Source organism: Pseudophryne corroboree, chromosome 8 (assembly GCF_028390025.1).
Source record: "Pseudophryne corroboree isolate aPseCor3 chromosome 8, aPseCor3.hap2, whole genome shotgun sequence".
NCBI classification, from domain to species: domain Eukaryota; kingdom Metazoa; phylum Chordata; class Amphibia; order Anura; family Myobatrachidae; genus Pseudophryne; species Pseudophryne corroboree.
This window is the reverse complement of record NC_086451.1, coordinates 305,705,029-305,726,798: the sequence shown is the minus strand read 5'-3', so window position 1 is coordinate 305,726,798 and position 21,770 is coordinate 305,705,029. Positions and strand designations below refer to the sequence as shown.

The 21,770-nt window shown below is 46.9% G+C and overlaps 1 protein-coding gene across 3 annotated transcripts in view; it reads right to left on the bottom strand.

Annotated features, from left to right (window-relative positions):
* RADX (RPA1 related single stranded DNA binding protein, X-linked) overlaps positions 1 to 21,770 on the bottom strand; it is a 133,135-nt gene that overhangs the window by 44,746 nt on the left and 66,619 nt on the right. For all 3 annotated transcript variants that reach the window (XM_063937361.1, XM_063937360.1, XM_063937362.1), the window contains 3 exons: positions 1,834 to 1,925; positions 1,437 to 1,559; positions 637 to 744 (listed from right to left, as the gene is read on the bottom strand). In XM_063937361.1, the coding sequence (XP_063793431.1) occupies positions 637 to 744; positions 1,437 to 1,559; positions 1,834 to 1,925 (323 nt within the window). The remainder of the gene's footprint in view (positions 1 to 636; positions 745 to 1,436; positions 1,560 to 1,833; positions 1,926 to 21,770) is intronic.

Here is a 21,770-nt window from a genome sequence, read left to right as displayed (position 1 = left end):
ATCCCACGATGCAGGGAGCCTGTTGCCAGCAGTGCTCCCTGAAAATAAAAAACCTAACAAAAGTCTTTTCAGAGAAACTCAGTAGAGCTCCTCTGCAGTGCATCCAGTCTCCTCTGGGCACAGGATCTAACTGAGGTCTGGAGGAGGGGCATAGAGGGAGGAGCCAGTGCACACCCATCTAAAGTCTTTAGAGTGCCCATGTCTCCTGCGGAGCCCGTCTATACCCCATGGTCCTTACGGAGTCCCCAGCATCCTCTAGGACGTAAGAGAAAAATAATTTTGCAGTGTTCATAAAATGCCATATGATAAAACTGCAATATAAAAACAAAGTATTTAGATCTGTAAAGACATCATATATTCTTTCCCGGTGTGTTAGTACCATACATATCAGGTATTTAGATAGAGTGGGTGCTCAACCTAGACTTGTGTGAATTTCAAGACTACTTGATCTTTTGGCATATTTTGAATTGCTTTATATGTTCTAGATGATTATGAAAATGGGTATTATAAAATGTTATCTTTCATAACCAGTGCGTAAAAGGTAAGTGTTAATATATACTGTAATCCTGTAAGTGCACCTAATGCAGACACTGCTTTTCTTATGAGACCATGTAATGCATGTAACAAACTACTCACCAGATATATACACCTGACTTTCATTAGACGTTGTAAGGTAGGCTTTGTAAGAGGTATCCTCAGGATATTCTCGGACCACACGCATCTGTGTGCACACCAAATAAGACACTAGGAGAAAAAAAAATAAGTATTGACCTTTGCTTATTGTAGGTATCAATACCCTGTTGAAGAATTTAAAGTGACATCAAATACGTGGATTTAAATTGACACTGTCCCTACTTCAGACAATTTATAAATCTAGATTTGTAGGTCTGCTTAGATTTTGCATGGTGATGTCAGCCTGATTTCCAAGTAACCTGCTCCAACCCATTAACATTTCGAATAATGTCTGTCTATAGATTTAGTATATATTTATAATGAGGAAACCGGTTTGTAAACGGGGTATTTTTAATTTTAGCACAAAAAAGATACATTGGTTTTCTTTAATGAATATATCTAAAAGTGGACTGTGCTTACAGCCTCTATCCCAGCCCATAATGCTTTGTTTCCTGTTTTTTCAGAATGCCTTTAATCCCAGAAATCCTAATTATTTCTATAATGCCCAAATGTATCCAGCTGATCTATGTAAAAATTAGTTATATAATGTGTATAGTTCAGAAAATTTTCTGATAACCTATGTCAGTTAAAAAAACAATATATTAAAGAAAACTGTTAAATGAACAAATACCTAATCGAAAAATGATGTTAGAAATTAAAGGCATAAAAGAATCAACTTGGCCACCTATTTTGCCCCATGCTCTGCCCCTTAGTAAGAATTGAGAGACAGCAAAAACAGATTGTATTTATTGCATTGTATATACTTGGGTGTATATTTTCAAATATGTCCGGCTGTGAGGTTGCAAAAATCTCAAGTAGAAATGGTTGTTCTGAGGTCCCGTCGATCATGTGAACCCAGCGATACAGCCAGAAGTCTTCACTATCATCTAAAGGAAAACAAGTAGTCATATTTAACACCGAAGGCAGAGACAAGCAACCAATGAAACCCCAGATATTTAAGCTGTAAATGTCAAGCACAGCTATAATTCATATAACCTTAGCTTAAAGTATACTTTAAAAAACAAAACATTAGAAAAAATAAAATAAAAATGATAAATTTCAGATTTTAGAGAAATAAAATAATTTAAATTTTTTTTACATTTTTTATACAAAATCAGATCATGACACACAAAAAGCTCCACTACTATATAGTTCATTTACCTCTGATCCTTTTCCGCTCAGATCTTCCAACATAGGTCACAAGTCCTATAACATCACAGACTTTATTGTGAGGTAGATCATTGAAATCCAATCTATAAGACAATATATGATGGGTAAAAAATGGACACTCCCATAAAACACAGAAATTGATTCTGCACTGATCAACAACAGAAAGCAAGTAAAAAAAATAAATTGACGCTTTGGCATTATGCTTACCATGCCATGCATTACTCTGCTGTCACATATTATACTGCAATAATTACCCCATAGTTACTCTTTACCGATGTCACGCAATGTATTACACCAATTTAATTACTCCACTGTCACATGCATATATTAAGAATATAACACAATACTAACCCTCATGCCTGTACTCACTTTTTTGGCCAGGGTATCAAACCTGTAAAACTTTACAAAAGTGTTCTTCGCCGACGAGGTAGCAGACCCCACGGGAAGCCGCCCAAGAAGAGCCCACCGATCTAGTAGAGTGGGCCTTCAGAAACTTAGGAACAAGTAAGGCTGACGACACATAGGCCTGTTGGATAGTAAGTCTAAGCCAACGAGCAATGGACTGCTTCGAAGCAGGGCAACCCTTTTTCTGTGCATCATATAGGACCTCATTCCGAGTTGTTCGCTCGCAAGCGGATTTTAGCAGATTTGCTCATGCTAAGCCGCCGCCTACTGGGAGTGAATCTTAGCATCTTAAAATTGCGAACGATGTATTCGCAATATTGCGATTACACACCTCGTAGCAGTTTCTGAGTAGCTCCAGACTTACTCGGCATCTGCGATCAGTTCAGTGCTTGTCGTTCCTGGTTTGACGTCACAAACACACCCAGCGTTCGGCCAGACACTCCTCCGTTCCTCCGGCCACTCCTGCGTTTTTTCCGGATACGGTAGCGTTTTTTCCCACACGCCCATAAAAAGGCCTGTTTCCGCCCAGTAACACCCATTTCCTGTCAATCACATTACGATCGCCAGAAAGATGAAAAAGCCGTGAGTAAAATTCCTAACTACATAGCAAATTTACTTGGCGCAGTCGCAGTCCGGACATTGCGCATGCGCATTAAGCGGAAAATCGCTGCGATGCGAAGATTTTTACCGAGCGAACAACTCGGAATGAGGGCCATAGCACGAACAAGGAATCCGTCTTTCTGATTCGACCTGTTCTCTTAACAGAGATCTTCAAGGCTCGAACAGCATCCAATGCCTCCGGAGGAGCAGAAGTGTCAGAACTTGACGGAACCACAATAGGTTGATTCAAGTGGTACGCAGAGACAACCTTCGGCAGGAACTGCTGCCTAGTCCTGAGCTCCGCTCTGTCCTCATAAAAGACCAAGTAAGGGCACGCCTAGCAGAAGCCAAGGCCAATAACATCACCGTCCTCCACGTGAGGTACTTGTCTTCTACTGTCATCAGAGGTTTAAACCAAGAGGACTGTCGAAATTCTAACACGACATTCAAATCCCTGGGTGCCGTGGATGGCACAAAAGAGGGTTGAATGTGAAGCACCCCCTACAAGAAAGTCTGAACTTCTGGCAATACCACCAATTTCTTCTGGAAGACAATTGAGAGAGCTGAAATCTGGACCTTAATGGAACCCAGACGTAAGCCCTTATTCTGACGAGCTTGCAGGAAACGGAGGAAACGTCCCAAGTGAAACTCTGCAAGTGGATACGTGCATTCCTCGCACTAAGAAACATATCTCCTCCAGATATGATGATAGTGTTTTGACGTCACAGGTTCCCTGGCCTGAACCATGGTAGCAATAACCTTTTTGGGATGGCCCTTGTGAGCTAGGATGTTCCGCTCACCCTCCAAGCCATCAAACAAAGCCGACGTAAGTCTGGGTGGATGGACGGTCCTTGTTGAAGATGATCTCTTCTCAGTGGCCAAGGGTCTTCGACATACATGTCCAGAAGATCCACGTACCATGCCCTCAGAGGCCAATCTGAATTGCCTGGACTCTTTGATTCCGGATTCGCTTGAGCACCCATGGGAGCAATGGAATCTGAGGAAACAGGTAGACCAACTGGTAAGGCCAAAGCGAAGTCTGTACATTTACTGGCCTCGCCTGAGGGTCCCTGGTTCGAGATCAATACCAGCGAAGCTTCTTGTTGAGTCGAGAAGCCATCATGTCTATCTGTGGGCAGCCCCACCGGTTGATGATTTGCTGAAACACCTGATGGTGAAGCCCCCACTCTCCCGGGTGGAGATCGTGACGACTCAGGAAGTCCGCTTCCCAGTAGTCTACTACCGGAATGAAGATTGCGGACATTGCTCTTGCATTTCTTTCTGCCTAGAGAAGTATCCTTGACACCTCTGGCATGCAGGCCCTGCTTTTTGTCCCCCCTTGTCAATTGATGTACGCCACTGCCGTGGCGTTGTCCGACTGTATCTGGATCGCGTGATCACTGAGCAGAGGTGTGGCCTGAAGCAGAGCATTGTAGATTGGCCTAAGTTCAGAAATGTTGATCGGAAGGAGGGTCTCGTTGACTGACCACCTGCCCTGGAACTGAGCCCCCTGGGTGAGAGCTCCCCATCCTCTCAGACTCGCTTCCGTCGTGAGGAGGATCCAATCCTGAATCCCGAAATTTCAGTCTTCCAGTAGGTTGGAGGACTGCAGCTGCCACAGGAGAGAAATCCTGGACTTAGGTGGCAGACAAATTATCCGGTGCATCTGAAGGTGTGATCCGGACCACTTGCTCAGGAAGTCCAACTGAAAAGTTCTGGCATACTGGATCGCCTCGTACGAGGCAACCATTTTCCCCAACAATCTTATGCAAAGATGGATGGATATCTGAGGCCAGAAAACCATGCGGACCATCTCCTGAAGTGTTCTCGCCTTGTCCTCTGGGAGAACACCTTTTGGGCCACAGTATCCAGCAACATTCCCAGGAACAAGAGCCTCAGAGTTGGCTCCAGGTGGGACTTCCGTAGATTAAAGAACTACCCATGGTGGGACAGAAGCTGGATAGTGCGGTCTACATGGAGCAATAAAAGCTCCCTTGCTTTTATCAGAAAATCGTCCAGGTAAGGGACAACACTGACCCCCTGGACCCGGAGTTAGAACATCATCTCCGCCATCACCTTCGTGAACACCCTCAGAGCCGTGGACAGGCCGAAGGGTAACACCTGGAACTAGTAGTGATCATTCAGCAGGGCAAACCTCAGGTAGGCCTGATGAGGTGGCCAAATTGGGATATGGAGATAGGCGTCTTTGATATCCAGGGAGACCATGAACTCCCGTTCTTCCAGGCCCGTAATCACTGCTCGCAAGGATTCCATCTTGAACTTGAAAACCTTAAGGTAAGAGTTCAAGGATTAGATTCAAAATGGCCTTACCGAACCATCCAGTTTCGGTACCACGAACAGGTTGGAGTAGTAACCCTGTCCTTGTTGTTGCAGCAGCACTGAACAATGACGTGGGATTGGACCAACTTTAGGATGGCCTGTCGCAGCGTAACATGCATATCCTCCAAAGCTGGTAAGCTTGATTTGAAAAATTGTTGGGGAGGAGCACTGTCGAACTCCAGCTTGTAGCCCTGAGAAATGAGGTCCTTGACCAAGGTATCCTGGCAGGAATTTTCCCAGATGCGGCTGAAGTGACGAAGCCGAGCTCCCACCTCGAGATCTCCTCGGGGTGGGTGGGCACCGTCATGCTGAGGCCTTAGTGGAAGCTGTACCGGTGCTCTCCTGAGAACTGGCGATCACTGGTTTTCTTGTCTTACCTCTAGTGCCTCTAGCCGTGTTGGAGGCACCTCTAGCCCTAGATTTAAACCTGTTAAATTGAAAGGACTGGGTAGACGGCCCCGGATAGGAACGCATAGCCGGAGGGGCACCAGAGGGGAGAAATATACGTTATGGTAAGATAGCTCGTCCATATAATCCCGCCCACTGACTCCGTCAAATCAGTTATTTCCAAAGCATATAGGCAGGAGCATTATGTAGAACCCTATTCAGGCAAAAAAAAACCCACATACACACTCTTCCATGCAAAAGGGAAAAGTTTAGCGAGTATACAGATTCTCAAATCAGGTGCGTCAGGGTGGGATCCCAGTGGATACCTGTGGACTTAGGAGAAATACCGTTATCAACGGTAAGTTCTTACCAGAACGTATATTTCTCCGGCAGGGTCCACAGGTTATCCACAGGATAACATTGGGATTTCCCAAAGCAATTTTTAGTGGTGGGGACGCTCCTGATTAATAGGAGAACCTTACGCCCGAATTGAGCATCATGAGAGGCAAAGATATCCCAGGCACAATGTCTGATTGATTGTGTTTATTGGAAGCCATGTGGCTATCTTACATATCTGTTCTGCTCAAGCACAATATTGTGCTACCCATAAAAGACCTTCCTTACATGTAAAGTAAGCAGAGACATTAGCCGGGACAGGGAGATCAGCTTAAGAATATGCTTCTGAAATAGTCATTCGAAGCCATCTTGCTAGCGTCTGTTTAGTAACAGGCCATCTCCTCTTGTGAAAACCGTAGCGGATGAAAAAAGGATTTGGCTTTCTAATCGCACTGGTACAATCCATGTAGGTACTTAATGCCCGGACTACGTCCAGCGACGCATCTGCCGCAGAAAATCCCAATTCCTGAAAAACCGGGACCATATTATCTTCATTAAGGTGGAATATAGATCACCCCTTAGGAAGATACCCAGACCCAGTTCTGAGAACTACTCCTTTTCTGATAATATCCAGATAAACATTAGCATGAAAGTGCTCCTAAATCTGACTCTCTTCTAGCTGATGCCATAGTCAGCTGAACGAGAACTTTAGCTGTCAACCATTTAAAATCCACTTCTCTTAGTGGTTTAAACAGAGCAACTTGACAGGCTTTTGAGGACTACATTTAGATTCCCTGACCCTGTAGTAGAAAAAGGGGAAGGTTGAATGCGCAGCATTCCCTGGGAAAAAGTGCACACATTCCTCAATTTGGCATTTTTCTTTTCGGAACCATACAGTCAAATGCTGACACATGTATTTCCAAGGAAGCCATCGCTAAACCTTTATCTATTCCTGTTTGAAGGAATGGAAAAAACCCTGGAAACTCTGCAAGATTTCGGGTCCATACCTCTTTTATTGCACCAATGCATACAAGCTTGTCACATTTGGTGATAAATACGAGTTAAGGAAGTTTTTCCTTGCTCTGAGCCTTTGTGAGAATCCTCTGGACCTCAGTATTTAGAATTCAAAAGCCGCCCCATTAAAACAGTTGATCCAGATATTTCTGATAATCAAGGACCCTGTCTTAGTCTGGGCATAGAGGAAACAGAAAAGGTATTCAAGATTTTCTGCGGATCTGTGTACCAACACCTTCTGGGCCAAGCCGGTGCTTATTAAGATCCCGGCATCTTTATTGTGTTTTCCTCACTATCCTGAGTAACAGGATGATTTGAGAAACACATAAGAGAAATAAATTCCCATTAAAAAGATATCCACAAAGATCACTCTTTTGTTCCTGACCCGATTATGGCTTTTGTTGTTCAGATGGGACACCATGAGAATTATCTCTGGCCAAGCCCATTTGTCTACCTGAGTCTAAAATGACTTTAGGGTGCAAACCCCATTCATTTACCTGAATGGTGTGTCGACTGAGAAATCAGCTCTTTAGTTTAGGACTCTCAGAACAAACCCTGAGGACAAGGATGGAAGATGGAGTTCTGTACATTATAGTATGTGATTTACCTCCTTCCTCGCTATTTATCTGCTTGTTCCTGTCTGAAAGTTTAAGGTACACTACTGCCATTTCCTTGTCCTTGCGGATCTGGACCGATCTTCCTTTAGGAATGTCTCGTGCCTGAATCAGGACACAGTATATGGCCTGAAGTGCTAATAGATTTATTAGCAGGCACCTTTTTTCTGTAGTCCATAATCCCCAGAATCAAAAGTTTCCGGAAAAATGACCACCATAGTCGAGAAGACTTGTATTTGTTGTCAGGATTTCTCCACCTGATACCAAAAATAAAAAGGTATCCTCTTACCTAGATGGAATGTCTGTAGCCCCCAGGCTACTTCTTACCTTTTTTTGCCAGTACCAGCACTTGTTTGTGTACTGTCCATCTGGCCCGTCTACACCACCTGGTATTCACAGACGGTCTTGAACTCGGAGAATTTAACCAGGTACAACACTGCTTAACTTCCAACATCATTGAGATTGGACATATTCAGTGTGATGCGGCCTTAGATGGAGGAGATACTGGAAAATTTTTCTTAACCTCTACTAACGGAGATAAATTGCCATAATCATTTTGGTATTCTGGGGCTGTGGCTAACCCAAAGGGTAAGGCCTACCTGAATTTTTGCTGAAGGATGGTAAACCTTGAGATAACACTGATGGACAGTGTTATAGGAGCCTGAAGGTAAAATTCCTGACTTATCCAGGAATACCATGTATTATTTTGGCTCCTCACCCCACTATGGAGTTGCCTCCACGTGAACCGTGTTACCCAAATTTCTCTGTTTTTGAAATTGATAATGGGGCGAGGGATTGTTTTTGACCCAGGTGGGAATAAACCGTTCATTGTGCATGGGTTACTGGAATGACAATTCCCGACAAAACATTTTCTGAATTGCTTCATGCAAAACCCTCGCCTAAGCCTCTACCCGAGACGGGCTGAAACCGATTACCTTTTAGGAGAATGGTTCCAGAAGGGAAAATATAACTTTAGAGATACTGCTTCTTGCACCCAGGCATCTACTTGTAGACTGCTATCAATCTGTGCAAACTGAAGAAGTCGGCCCCTTATCCTTCTGGAATCAGCCAGAATCAACCAGATGGCCTCTGGTTTGGAAGCTGGCCTCTGGTTGCCTTTGCTTCTTTGCCATACCAAACTTATTGTATAAAGGCTGTTACATTCCTTTATTACCGACAAGGCCGAACCAGACCCCATTTTGGGGTTATATGTGGAAGGGAACGTGACCTTCTTGGACTCTGCAATAACTGTTAAAACAGAGACTTCCATCTAAGGCAAAAAAAATTCCAGAACCTTCTTAGATTCTGAATCAGCTTCCTATGTACAGATGAAGGATTTATACTATAAGTCATGTTGTGCCTAGGCACAAAAACTAGAAAAGATAACCGAGGACCCATCTGTACGTGAACCAAGCTGTTCTTGAACAGCGATTGTTATGCTGATGCCCTAGAACACTTACTCCCTTGCAGGTGCTGAAACCTGGCTTCCAGTGCCACAGCCTAATGTACCTACAGCACCTGGTATTTCAAGGTGGTCCACCTCCAAGAACTAACCAGGCCGAACACTGCTTAGCTTCCAAAATCTATTGAGATTGGGCCTATCCAGGGGTGTAGTACGGCATGCCAGCATACCGGCGCCGGGAGCCCGACCACTGGCATACCGACAGCATGGCGAGCGCAAAGGAGCCCCTTGCGGGCACGGCGGCGCGCTTCGCGTGCCACACTATTTTATTCTCCCTCCAGGGGGGTCGTGGACCCCCACGAGGGAGAATAGCTGTCGGTATACTGTGCGCCGGGATCCCGACATTCGGCATACTGAAGACCACCCCTATCCAGTGTGGTGTAGCCGTAGACTACAAGGTGAAGTCCTGGCTGGCCTTATCACTGCCCCAGACAAAGACAAATGGTCTTATTCTTTTGATGACAGAGGCCCTATAGATTTTTGCATTATCAATGATATGCATATCTATTTTGGGAGGCACTTCCCTATTTAAAACAGTCCCTAAAAAGATATTAGAATCCCATTTACTGGGCTTCTACTTTATTGGGTGTAACCCAAACCTTTTTCCTGAATTCTGCCCTCGTGCAGAGACCTTTTGGGACGTTTAAACCGAAGTGCCTAATTTCCCCAGGCTCTGCTGCCTCTATTGACAGCTAGCCTATTTTTGCTCTCATTTATTCAGCTTAATTATTTAGCTGACATCTTTTACCTGTTCTTCGTATGTGGAAGTAGAGTATATGGAGCTTTCATCATCTGATGATTTCATGTGTAGCCTGTGATAGTCGATGATTTATTTACATTCGGTTCATCAGCTTGTCTTATTGAAGACGCTGTTGGGTGTCACAACTGAGGGCCTGAGCTGACGGGAGGCAGCCTCAGTTGTAGGGGCTGAGATGTACCGGAACCTGGGAGGTTGTATCAGACCCCTGGACATGTAAGTAACATGAATAATAACTGCCCGAAGGCGTGACCACGACAACTTGGATAAAAGTCAATGATGTTTATTATGACAACTCCGCAATACAGCAGCAGTAAAAGAAAACGTAAAAGTCAGCAAAGAATAAATACAGTTCCTGGGTACTACAGGATGGCAGGAGCCACAGGGCACTGGTAGTGTGAGATAGTTCTTATGATCTTCTAGATGGAAAGTCCTTACCAGGCCCGACTGTAGCAATGGAGATAACCCAGGATTGTGCCAGCTGGTGTTCCAGGAAAAGCTGGGTTGCTGAAGATAAAACAGCTGCTCTGGATACTGGCTGGAACCAGACTGTTGTTAGCACGGAGTGGATACTGGCTGGAACCAGTTAAATAATAAATGAACTTGGGAGCGATGAAATATGAACTGAAATGTAGAACTTGAGAGCGGAGAAATAATAATACCGGTGGAGAGTGGTAAAGTGTAGAAAGGACACCGGCCCTTTAAGGGAAGCTGTACTCTGCTGGAAGCTGAGCTGGAAGCAGGTAATGTTGTAGCTGGAAACAGATGAATCCACAATGGATTGGAGAGTCAGGCTACACCGCAGGTGGAATGCTGGTGCGGGTCTCTATGGTGGAAGTCTTGAGACAGGAGCTGGAACCTGGAAGACAATCACAGGAGAGAGACAAACAGGAACTAGGTTTGACAACCAAAGCACTGACGCCTTCCTTGCTCAGGCACAGTGTATTTATACCTGCAGCAAGGAAGGGATTGGCTTGGCAATTATGCAGATTAAACATACTGACAACAGATTGGAGGAAATGATCAGCTGACAGAATCCAAGATGGCTGCGCCCATGCAGACACTTGGAGGGAAGTTTGGTTTGTAATCCATGTGGTAATGAAAACAGTAATGGCGGCGCCGGCCACTGGAGACAGGAGACGCCAGGCTGACAAGTGCACATCCAACCACGCGGACACAGCGGAGGCCGCGGCTGACGTAATCGCCACTCTGACACTCTGCATGCAGAAGCTCAGGGACGGCGGCGGAGGCCGCGGGAGACGCCATGCCAGATGTAATAAGGCGTTACTGTGACAGCGTCTCAGAGAGACAGGAGAGGATGCAGGAATGTGAACATTAGGATAACAGATGGGATCCGGTCCTGGAGCGCTGAGCCAGCCTTAGGAGGCATCTGATGGGTAAGAAATGGCGTCCAGATACCCGGATCGTGACAGCACCCCCCCCTTTAGGAGTGGCCCCAGGACACTTCTTTGGCTTTTGAGGAAACTTGGAATGGAATCTCCGGACCAAGGCAGGAGCATGGACATCAGAAGCATTGGTCCATGAACGTTCCTCAGGACCATAACCCTTCCGGTCAATAAGATATTGTAGTTGACCGTAACGGTGACGTGAGTCCAGGATCTTGGCCACTTCATACTCAACGCCTCGTTGAGTTTGGACTTTCGGAGTTGGAGGAAGTGAGGAATGAAACCGATTCAAGATCAGCGGTTTCAACAGGGAAACATGGAATGTCCTGGGTATTTTTAAGAAGGGAGGCAACTGGAGTCTGTAAGCAACAGGATTGATGACTTGTTCAATCTTGAAAGGACCGATATAGCGAGGTGCAAACTTCATACTGGGAACTCTTAACCCCAAATTCTTCGTGGATAACTATACCCGATCACCCACCTTGAGAGCAGGAACTGCTCGACGCTTCTTATCCGCAAACTTCTTGTACCTGAACGATGCCTTGAGCAGAGCTGATCGTACGCTCTTCCAGATATTGGCAAACTGATGCAAGGTGATATCCACTGCGGGAACAGAAGTTGCTGGAAGCGGTTGGAACTCAGGGACTTTAGGATGGAATCCAAAGTTAGTGAAGAATGGTGTTGAAGCAGATGAAGAATGATACTGGTTGTTATGACAGAACTCGGCCCAGGGAAGTAATTGAACCCAGTCATCTTGAGAGGAGGACACATAGATGCGGAGGAAGGCCTCCAAGTCCTGATTCACCCTCTCGGTTTGACCATTGGTCTGAGGATGGTAAGCCGTGGAAAACTTTAGCTTGACTTGGAGGACTTGACATAAACTTCGCCAGAATTTGGCTGTGAATTGAACTCCTCGATCTGATATAATTTCTTCAGGAAGACCGTGGAGTCGGAAGATCTCTTGTATGAATACTTGAGCCAACTTGGAAGCTGACGGAAGACCGGTGAGAGGAATGAAGTGTGCCATCTTGGTGAACCGGTCAACTACCACCCAGATGGTATTGAACTTGTTGCACATGGGTAAGTCTGTAATGAAATCCATCGACAAGTGGGTCCATGGTCGACGGGGAACGGATAGTGGAACCAGTTGCCCCGCAGGCGACTGGCGGGATACTTTATGTTGGGCACACTTTGGGCAAGATGCAATAAACTCCAAGACGTCCTTTTTCAGAGTTGGCCACCAATAGGACCTAGAGATAAACTCCAGGGTTTTTTGGATACCTGTATGTCCGGCAAAACGGGAAGCATGGGCCCAATGCATGAGCTTCTTCCTTAGCATCGGCTTCACAAAACTTTTCCCTGATGGGGGCGTGGAGTCCATCCCTACCGTGGAGAATGCCAACGGATTTATAATAGGATGCTTGTCTGAAGACTCTGACTCATTTTCTTGCTCCCATGAGCGGGAAAGGGCATCGGCCTTGCGATTCTGAGAGCCCGGACAGAACTGGAGTTTAAAGTCGAACCTGGAAAAGAAAAGTGCCCATCTGGCCTGACGAGGGTTGAGACATTGTGCGCCCTTCAGGTATAAAAGGTTCTTGTGGTCTGTAAGTATGGTGATTGAATGAGAAGCTCCCTCCAACAGATACCTCCACTCTTCTAGAGCGAGCTTGATGGCTAGCAACTCCTGGTCGCCAATGGCATAGTTGCGCTCAGCTGGGGAGAACTTCCGGGAGAAGAAACTGCAAGGGTGTAAATGGCCATCTTTAGCCCTCTGAGATAACACCGCTCCTACTCCAACGGAGGAGGCATCCACCTCTAAGATGAAAGGAGAGTCGATGTCAGGCTGTTTCAGAACAGGCGCAGAGATGAACCTTTGTTTTAAAAGATGAAATGCTTGCATGGCTTCTTCAGACCACTTGGACGGGTTAGCACCCTTCTTAGTGAAAGCAGTAATAGGCGCCACAATGGTGGAAAAGTCTCGTATAAACTTTCGGTAATAGTTGGCGAACCCTAAGAACCTCTGGACCCCTTTGAGGGTTAAGGGTACCGGCCAATTTTGGATTGCTTGTAGTTTCTCAGGATCCATCTCTAGTCCGGAACCGGACACAATGTACCCTAGAAACGGAATGGACTTGACTTCAAAGACGCATTTTTCTAATTTGCAATAGAGATGATTGACACGGAGACGGGACAGAACCTCTTTAACCCAAAAACGATGTTCCTCTAAATCGTTGGCAAAAATGAGGATATCGTCTAGATAGACCACGACATGACGGTATAGAATGTCTCTGAAGATCTCATTGACAAAATGCTGGAAGACAGCTGGAGCATTGCTCAATCCGAAGGGCATGACGAGGTACTCATAATGTCCGTCACGGGTGTTAAAGGCGGTCTTCCACTCGTCACCCTCACGGATCCGGATGAGATTGTATGCACCTCGCAAGTCCAGCTTTGTAAAGATGGTAGCTCCGCTAACTCTGTCAAAGAGCTCAGTAATCAGGGGTAAAGGATAACGGTTCTTGATGGTAATGTCGTTCAAACCTCTGTAGTCGATGCACGGCCGCAGACCACCATCTTTCTTTTTTACAAAAAAGAAGCCTGCGCCGGCTGGAGAAGAAGAAGGTCGAATGAACCCCTTTGCTAGGTTCTCTTTAATATATTCCTCCATAGAATGCGTCTCAGGCAGAGACAACGGATAAGTTCGGCCTCGAGGTGGAACCTTCCCTGGAACGAGATCAATCGGACAGTCCCATTCTCTATGAGGAGGAAGGATATCAGCAGAAGCTTTACTGAACACATCCGTGAAATCTTGATATGGAGGAGGTGGAACATCAGACGACCTGGGGGAGGAAGAACAGACAGGCAATACTTTAAACAAACATGTCTCAGCACAGGAGGAACCCCATGCCAGGATTTGCGTAGTCGTCCAATCAATTGTAGGATTGTGAAGACGGAGCCATGGAAGGCCCAGGACCACAGGATGTGCGGCTCTTGGAATCACTAAAAAAGAAATAAGTTCGGAATGAAGAACTCCCACTCTCAGACGAACTGGTAGAGTCCTTAAAGAAATAACTGCATCAAAAATTTTGCTGCCATCCACGGCAGTTAAAGAAATGGACAAAGGAAGTCTCTCGGTGGGTAGGGACCACCGTTTAACATAGGCTTCGGTAATAAAGTTCCCAGCTGCTCCGGAATCAAGGAGGGCAATGACGTTCCGATAACGTTGAGCAACTCGAAGCGAGACTGGGAGATTACAATCTTGAGGAGATGGAGAGGAGATCATTACTCCTAGCCGGCCCTCTCCTTGGCGAGCTAGGATTTGGAGTTTCCCGGACGTTTGGGACAGGCATTAATGGTGTGAGACGGAGCTGCACAATAGAGACAGAGAAACTCGGAGAGACGTCTTCGGCGCTCAGCAGGAGTTAAACGGGAACGGCCAAGTTGCATGGGCTCATCTTTAGATGGTGACAGTTGACGAGGAGGAGGAGCAGAAGATTTTGGAGCAGATGATCTTCCACGCTCAGTTGCTCTCTCTCTGAAACGTAAATCCACTTTCGTGCAGAGTGAGATTAGCTCATCTAACTTAGAAGGTAAGTCTCTGGTAGCTAACTCATCTTTAATACGCTCAGATAAGCCATGCCAGAATGCAGCATACAGGGCCTCGTCGTTCCATGCCAGTTCGGATGCCAGGATCTGGAACTGTATCAGATATTGTCCTACAGTACGTGACCCCTGGCGTAAACGGAGAATCTCGGATGAAGCTGAGGTTACCCGGCCTGGATCGTCGAAGATGCGCCTGAATGTTGACACGAAGGCAGTGTAGGAAGATAGCAGGGTGTCGGACCTCTCCCATAACGGTGATGCCCAATCAAGGGCTGAGCCACTGAGAAGAGAAATAATGTAGGCAATTTTTGTACGGTCACTGGGAAAATTGCCAGGTTGTAGCTCAAACTGAATCTCACACTGGTTGAGAAATCCCCTGCAGAATCTTGGAGATCCGTCAAATTTTGCTGGCGTTGGAAGATGAAGACGTGGAGCAGAAATGGGTAAGGTGGGTGGGGTTATAGCTGGAGTCACTGTGGTTGACGCACCAGACGCGCCTGATCCACGGAGAGTTGTCTGAATCCCATCCAGCCGAGTAGAGAGATCCTGGAGACAGCGGATGATGTGGCCCTGTGCAGCCTCCTGATGTTCTAGTCGGGCTGCCAGTTCTTGCATCGGCCTGGCCGCTTGATCCTGGTCTCCGGCTGGATTCATTAGGTCAGTGCTTACTGTCACAACTGAGGGCCTGAGCTGACGGGAGGCAGCCTCAGTTGTAGGGGCTGAGATGTACCGGAACCTGGGAGGTTGTATCAGACCCCTGGACATGTAAGTAACATGAATAATAACTGCCCGAAGGCGTGACCACGACAACTTGGATAAAAGTCAATGATGTTTATTATGACAACTCCGCAATACAGCAGCAGTAAAAGAAAACGTAAAAGTCAGCAAAGAATAAATACAGTTCCTGGGTACTACAGGATGGCAGGAGCCACAGGGCACTGGTAGTGTGAGATAGTTCTTATGATCTTCTAGATGGAAAGTCCTTACCAGGCCCGACTGTAGCAATGGAGATAACCCAGGATTGTGCCAGCTGGTGTTCCAGGAAAAGCTGGGTTGCTGAAGATAAAACAGCTGCTGTGGATACTGGCTGGAACCAGACTGTTGTTAGCACAGAGTGGATACTGGCTGGAACCAGTTAAATAATAAATGAACTTGGGAGCGATGAAATATGAACTGAAATGTAGAACTTGAGAGCGGAGAAAATAAGAATTTACTTACCGATAATTCTATTTCTCGGAGTCCGTAGTGGATGCTGGGGTTCCTGAAAGGACCATGGGGGATAGCGGCTCCGCAGGAGACAGGGCACAAAAGTAAAGCTTTCCGATCAGGTGGTGTGCACTGGCTCCTCCCCCTATGACCCTCCTCCAAGCCAGTTAGGTACTGTGCCCGGACGAGCGTACACAATAAGGGAGGAATTTTGAATCCCGGGTAAGACTCATACCAGCCACACCAATCACACCGTACAACTTGTGATCTAAACCCAGTTAACAGTATGATAACAGCGGAGCCTCTGAAAAGATGGCTCACAACAATAATAACCCGATTTTTGTAACTATGTACAAGTATTGCAGATAATCCGCACTTGGGATGGGCGCCCAGCATCCACTACGGACTCCGAGAAATAGAATTATCGGTAAGTAAATTCTTATTTTCTCTATCGTCCTAGTGGATGCTGGGGTTCCTGAAAGGACCATGGGGATTATACCAAAGCTCCCAAACGGGCGGGAGAGTGCGGATGACTCTGCAGCACCGAATGAGAGAACTCCAGGTCCTCCTTAGCCAGGGTATCAAATTTGTAGAATTTAGCAAACGTGTTTGCCCCTGACCAAGTAGCTGCTCGGCAAAGTTGTAAAGCCGAGACCCCTCGGGCAGCCGCCCAAGATGAGCCCACCTTCCTTGTGGAATGGGCATTTACATATTTTGGCTGTGGCAGGCCTGCCACAGAATGTGCAAGCTGAATTGTAGTACACATCCAACTAGCAATAGTCTGCTTAGAAGCCAGAGCACCCAGTTTGTTGGGTGCATACAGGATAACAGCAAGTCAGTTTTCCTGACTCCAGCCGTCCTGGAACATATTTTCAGGGCCCTGACAACATCTAGCAACTTGGAGTCCTCCAAGTCCCTAGTAGGTGCAAGGCACCACAATAAGCTGGTTCAGGTGAAACACTGACACCACCTTAGGGAGAGAACTGGGGACGAGTCCGCAGCTCTGCCCTGTCCGAATGGACAAACAGATATGGGCGTTTTTGAGAAAAAACCACCAATTTGACACTCGCCTGGTCCAGGCCAGGGCCAAGAGCATGGTCACTTTTCATGTGAGATGCTTCAAATCCACAGATTTGACTGGTTTTAAAACAATGTGATTTGAGGAATCCCAGAACTACGTTGAGATCCCACAGTGCCACTGGAGGCACAAAAGGGGGTTGTATATGCAATACTCCCTTGACAAACTTCTGGACTTCAGGAACTGAAGCCAATTCTTTCTGGAAGAAAATCGACAGGGCCGAAATTTGAACCTTAATGGACCCCAATTTGAGGCCCATAGACACTCCTGTTTGCAGGAAATGCAGGAAACGACCGAGTTGAAATTTCTTTGTGGGGCCTTCCTGGCCTCACACCACGCAACATATTTTCGCCACATGTGGTGATAATGTTGTGCGGTCACCTCCTTTCTGGCTTTGACCAGGGTAGGAATGACCTCTTCCGGAATGCCTTTTTCCCTTAGGATCCGGCTTTCCACCGCCATGCCGACAAACGCAGCTGCGGTAAGTCTTGGACAGACATGGTACTTGCTGAAGCAAGTCCCTTCTTAGCGGCAGAGGCCATAAGACCTCTGTAAGCATCTCTTGAAGTTCCGGGTACCAAGTCCTTCTTGGCCAATCCGGAGCCATGAGTATAGTTCTTACTCCTCTACGTCTTATAATTCTCAGCACCTTAGGTATGAGAAGCAGAGGAGGGAACACATACACCGACTGGTACACCCACGGTGTTACCAGAACGTCCACAGCTATTGCCTGAGGGTCTCTTGACCTGGCGCAATACCTGTCCCGTTTTTTGTTCAGACGGGACGCCATCATGTCCACCTTTGGTATTTCCCAACGGTTTACAATCATGTGGAAAAAACTTCCCGATGAAGTTTCCACTCTCCCGGGTGGAGGTCGTGCCTGCTGAGGAAGTCTGCTTCCCAGTTTCCATTCCCGGGATGAAACACTGCTGACAGTGCTATCACATGATTTTCCGCCCAGCGAAAAGTCCTTGCAGTTTTTGCCATTGCCCTCCTGCTTCTTGTGTCGCCCTGTCTGTTTACGTGGGCGACTGCCGTGATGTTTTTCCCACTGGATCAATACCGGCTGACCTTGAAGCAGAGGTCTTGCTAAGCTTAGAGCATTATAAATTTACCCTTAGCTCCAGTATATTTATGTGGAGAAAAGTCTCCAGACTTGATCACACTCCCTGGAAATTTTTTCCTTGTGTGACTGCTCCCCAGCCTCTCGGGCTGGGCTCCGTGGTCACCAGCATCCAATCCTGAATGCCGAATCTGCGGCCCTCTAGAAGATGAGCACTCTATAACCACCACAGGAGAGACACCCTTGTCCTTGGATATAGGGTTATCCGCTGATGCATCTGAAGATGCGATCCGGACCATTTGTCCAGCAGATCCCACTGAAAAGTTCTTGCGTGAAATCTGCCGAATGGAATTGCTTCGTAGGAAGCCACCATTTTTACCAGGACCCTTGTGCAATGATGCACTGTTTTTAGGAGGTTCCTGACTAGCTCGGATAACTCCCTGGCTTTCTCTTCCGGGAGAAACACCTTTTTCTGGACTGTGTCCAGAATCATCCCTAGGCACAGCAGACGTGTCGTCGGGATCAGCTGCGATTTTGGAATATTTAGAATCCACCCGTGCTGTTGTAGCAGTATCCGAGATAGTGCTACTCCGACCTCCAACTGTTCCCTGGACTATGCCCTTATCAGGAGATCGTCCAAGTAAGGGATAATTAAGACGCCTTTTCTTCGAAGAAGAATCATCATTTCGGCCATTACCTTGGTAAAGACCCGGGGTGCCGTGGACAATCCAAACGGCAGCGTCTGAAACTGATAGTGACAGTTCTGCACCACGAACCTGAGGTACCCTTAGTGAGAAGGGCAAATTTGGGACATAGAGGTAAGCATCCCTGATGTCCCGGGACACTATATAGTCCCCTTCTTCCTGGTTCGTTATCACTGCTCTGAGTGACTCCATCTTGATTTGAACCTTTGTAAGTGTTCAAAAATTTTTTTAGAATAAGTCTCACCTAGCCTTCTGGCTTCAGTACCACAATATAGTGTGGAATAATACCCCTTTTCTTGTAGTAGGAGGGGTAAATTAATTATCACCTGCTGGGAATACAGCTTGTGAATTTTTTCCCATACTGCCTCCTTGTCGGAGGGAGACCTTGGTAAAGCAGACTTCAGGAGCCTGCGAAGGGGAAACGTCTCGACATTCCAATCTGTACCCCTGGGATACTACTTGTAGGATCCAGGGGTCCTGTACGGTCTCAGCGCCATGCTGAGAACTTGTCAGAAGCGGTGGAACGCTTCTGTTCCTGGGAATGGGCTGCCTGCTGCAGTCTTCTTCCCTTTCCTCTATCCCTGGGCAGATATGATCTTATAGGGACTAAAGGACTGAGGCTGAAAAGACGGTGTCTTTTTCTGCAGAGATGTGACTTAGGGTAAAAACGGCGGATTTTCCAGCAGTTGCCGTGGCCACCAGGTCCGATGGACCGACCCCAAATAACTCCTCTTCCTTTATACGGCAATACACCTTTGTGCCGTTTGGAATCTGCATCACCTGACCACTGTTGTGTCCATAACATCTTCTGGCAGATATGGACATCGCATTTACTCTTGATGCCAGAGTGCAAATATCCCTCTGTGCATCTCGCATATATAGAAATGCATCCTTTAAATGCTCTATAGTCAATAAAATACTGTCCCTGTCAAGGGTATCAATATTTTTAGTCAGGGAATCCGACCAAGCCACCCCAGCTCTGCACATCCAGGCTGAGGCGATCGCTGGTCGCAGTATAACACCAGTATGTGTGTATATACTTTTTATGATATTTTCCAGCCTCCTGTCAGCTGGTCCTTGAGGACGGCCCTATCTATAGACGGTACCGCCACTTGTTTTGATAAGCGTGTGAGCGCCTTATCCACCCTAAGGGGTGTTTCCCAACGCGCCCTAACTTCTGGCGGGAAAGGGTATACCGCCCATAATTTTCTATCGGGGGGAACCCACGCATCATCACACACTTTATTTAATTTATCTGATTCAGGAAAAACTACGGTAGTTTTTTCACATCCCACATAATACCCTCTTTTGTGGTACTTGTAGTATCAGAAATATGTAACACCTCCGTCATTGCCTTTAACGTGTGGCCCTAATAAGGAATACGTTTGTTTATTCACCGTCGACACTGGATTCAGTGTCCCATTCTGTGTCTGTGTCGACCGACTAAAGTAAACGGGCGTTTTAAAACCCCTGACGGTGTTTTTGAGACGTCTGGACCGGTACTAATTGTGTGTCGGCCGTCTCATGTCGTCAACCGACCTTGCAGCGTGTTGACATTATCACGTAATTCCCTAAATAAGCCATCCATTCCGGTGTCGACTCCCTAGAGAGTGACATCACCATTACAGGCAATTGCTCCGCCTCCTCACCAACATCGTCCTCATACATGTCGACACCCACGTACCGACACACAGCACACACACAGGGAATGCTCTGATAGAGGACAGGACCCACTAGCCCTTTGGAGAGACAGAGGGAGAGTTTACCAGCACACACCAAAAACGCTATAATTATATAGGGACAACCTTATATAAGTGTTTTCCCTTATAGCATCTTTTTTATATATTTCTAACGCCAAATTAGTGCCCCCCCCCTCTCTGTTTTAACCCTGTTTCTGTAGTGCAGTGCAGGGGAGAGCCTGGGAGCCTTCCCTCCAGCCTTTCTGTGAGGGAAAATGGCGCTGTGTGCTGAGGAGATAGGCCCCGCCCCTTTTTCGGCGGCCTCGTCTCCCGCTCTTAACGGATTCTGGCAGGGGTTAAATATCTCCATATAGCCTCCGGAGGCTATATGTGAGGTATTTTTAGCCAAAATAGGTATTCATTTGCCTCCCAGGGCGCCCCCCTCCCAGCGCCCTGCACCCTCAGTGACTGCCGTGTGAAGTGTGCTGAGAGGAAAATGGCGCACAGCTGCAGTGCTGTGCGCTACCTTTAGAAGACTGAGGAGTCTTCTGCCGCCGATTCTGGACCTCTTCTTACTTCAGCATCTGCAAGGGGGCCGGCGGCAAGGCTCCGGTGACCATCCAGGCTGTACCTGTGATCGTCCCTCTGGAGCTGATGTCCAGTAGCCAAGAAGCCAATCCATCCTGCACGCAGGCGAGTTCACTTCTTCTCCCCTAAGTCCCTCGTTGCAGTGATCCTGTTGCCAGCAGGACTCACTGTAAAATAAAAAACCTAAGCTAAACTTTTCTAAGCAGCTCTTTAGGAGAGCCACCTAGATTGCACCCTTCTCGGCCGGGCACAAAAATCTAACTGGCTTGGAGGAGGGTCATAGGGGGAGGAGCCAGTGCACACCACCTGATCGGAAAGCTTTACTTTTGTGCCCTATCTCCTGCGGAGCCGCTATCCCCCATGGTCCTTTCAGGAACCCCAGCATCCACTAGGACGATAGAGAAATAATAATACCGGTGGAGAGTGGTAAAGTGTAGAAAGGACACCGGCCCTTTAAGGGAAGCTGTACTCTGCTGGAAGCTGAGCTGGAAGCAGGTAATGTTGTAGCTGGAAACAGATGAATCCACAATGGATTGGAGAGTCAGGCTACACCGCAGGTGGAATGCTGGTGCGGGTCTCTATGGTGGAAGTCTTGAGACAGGAGCTGGAACCTGGAAGACAATCACAGGAGAGAGACAAACAGGAACTAGGTTTGACAACCAAAGCACTGACGCCTTCCTTGCTCA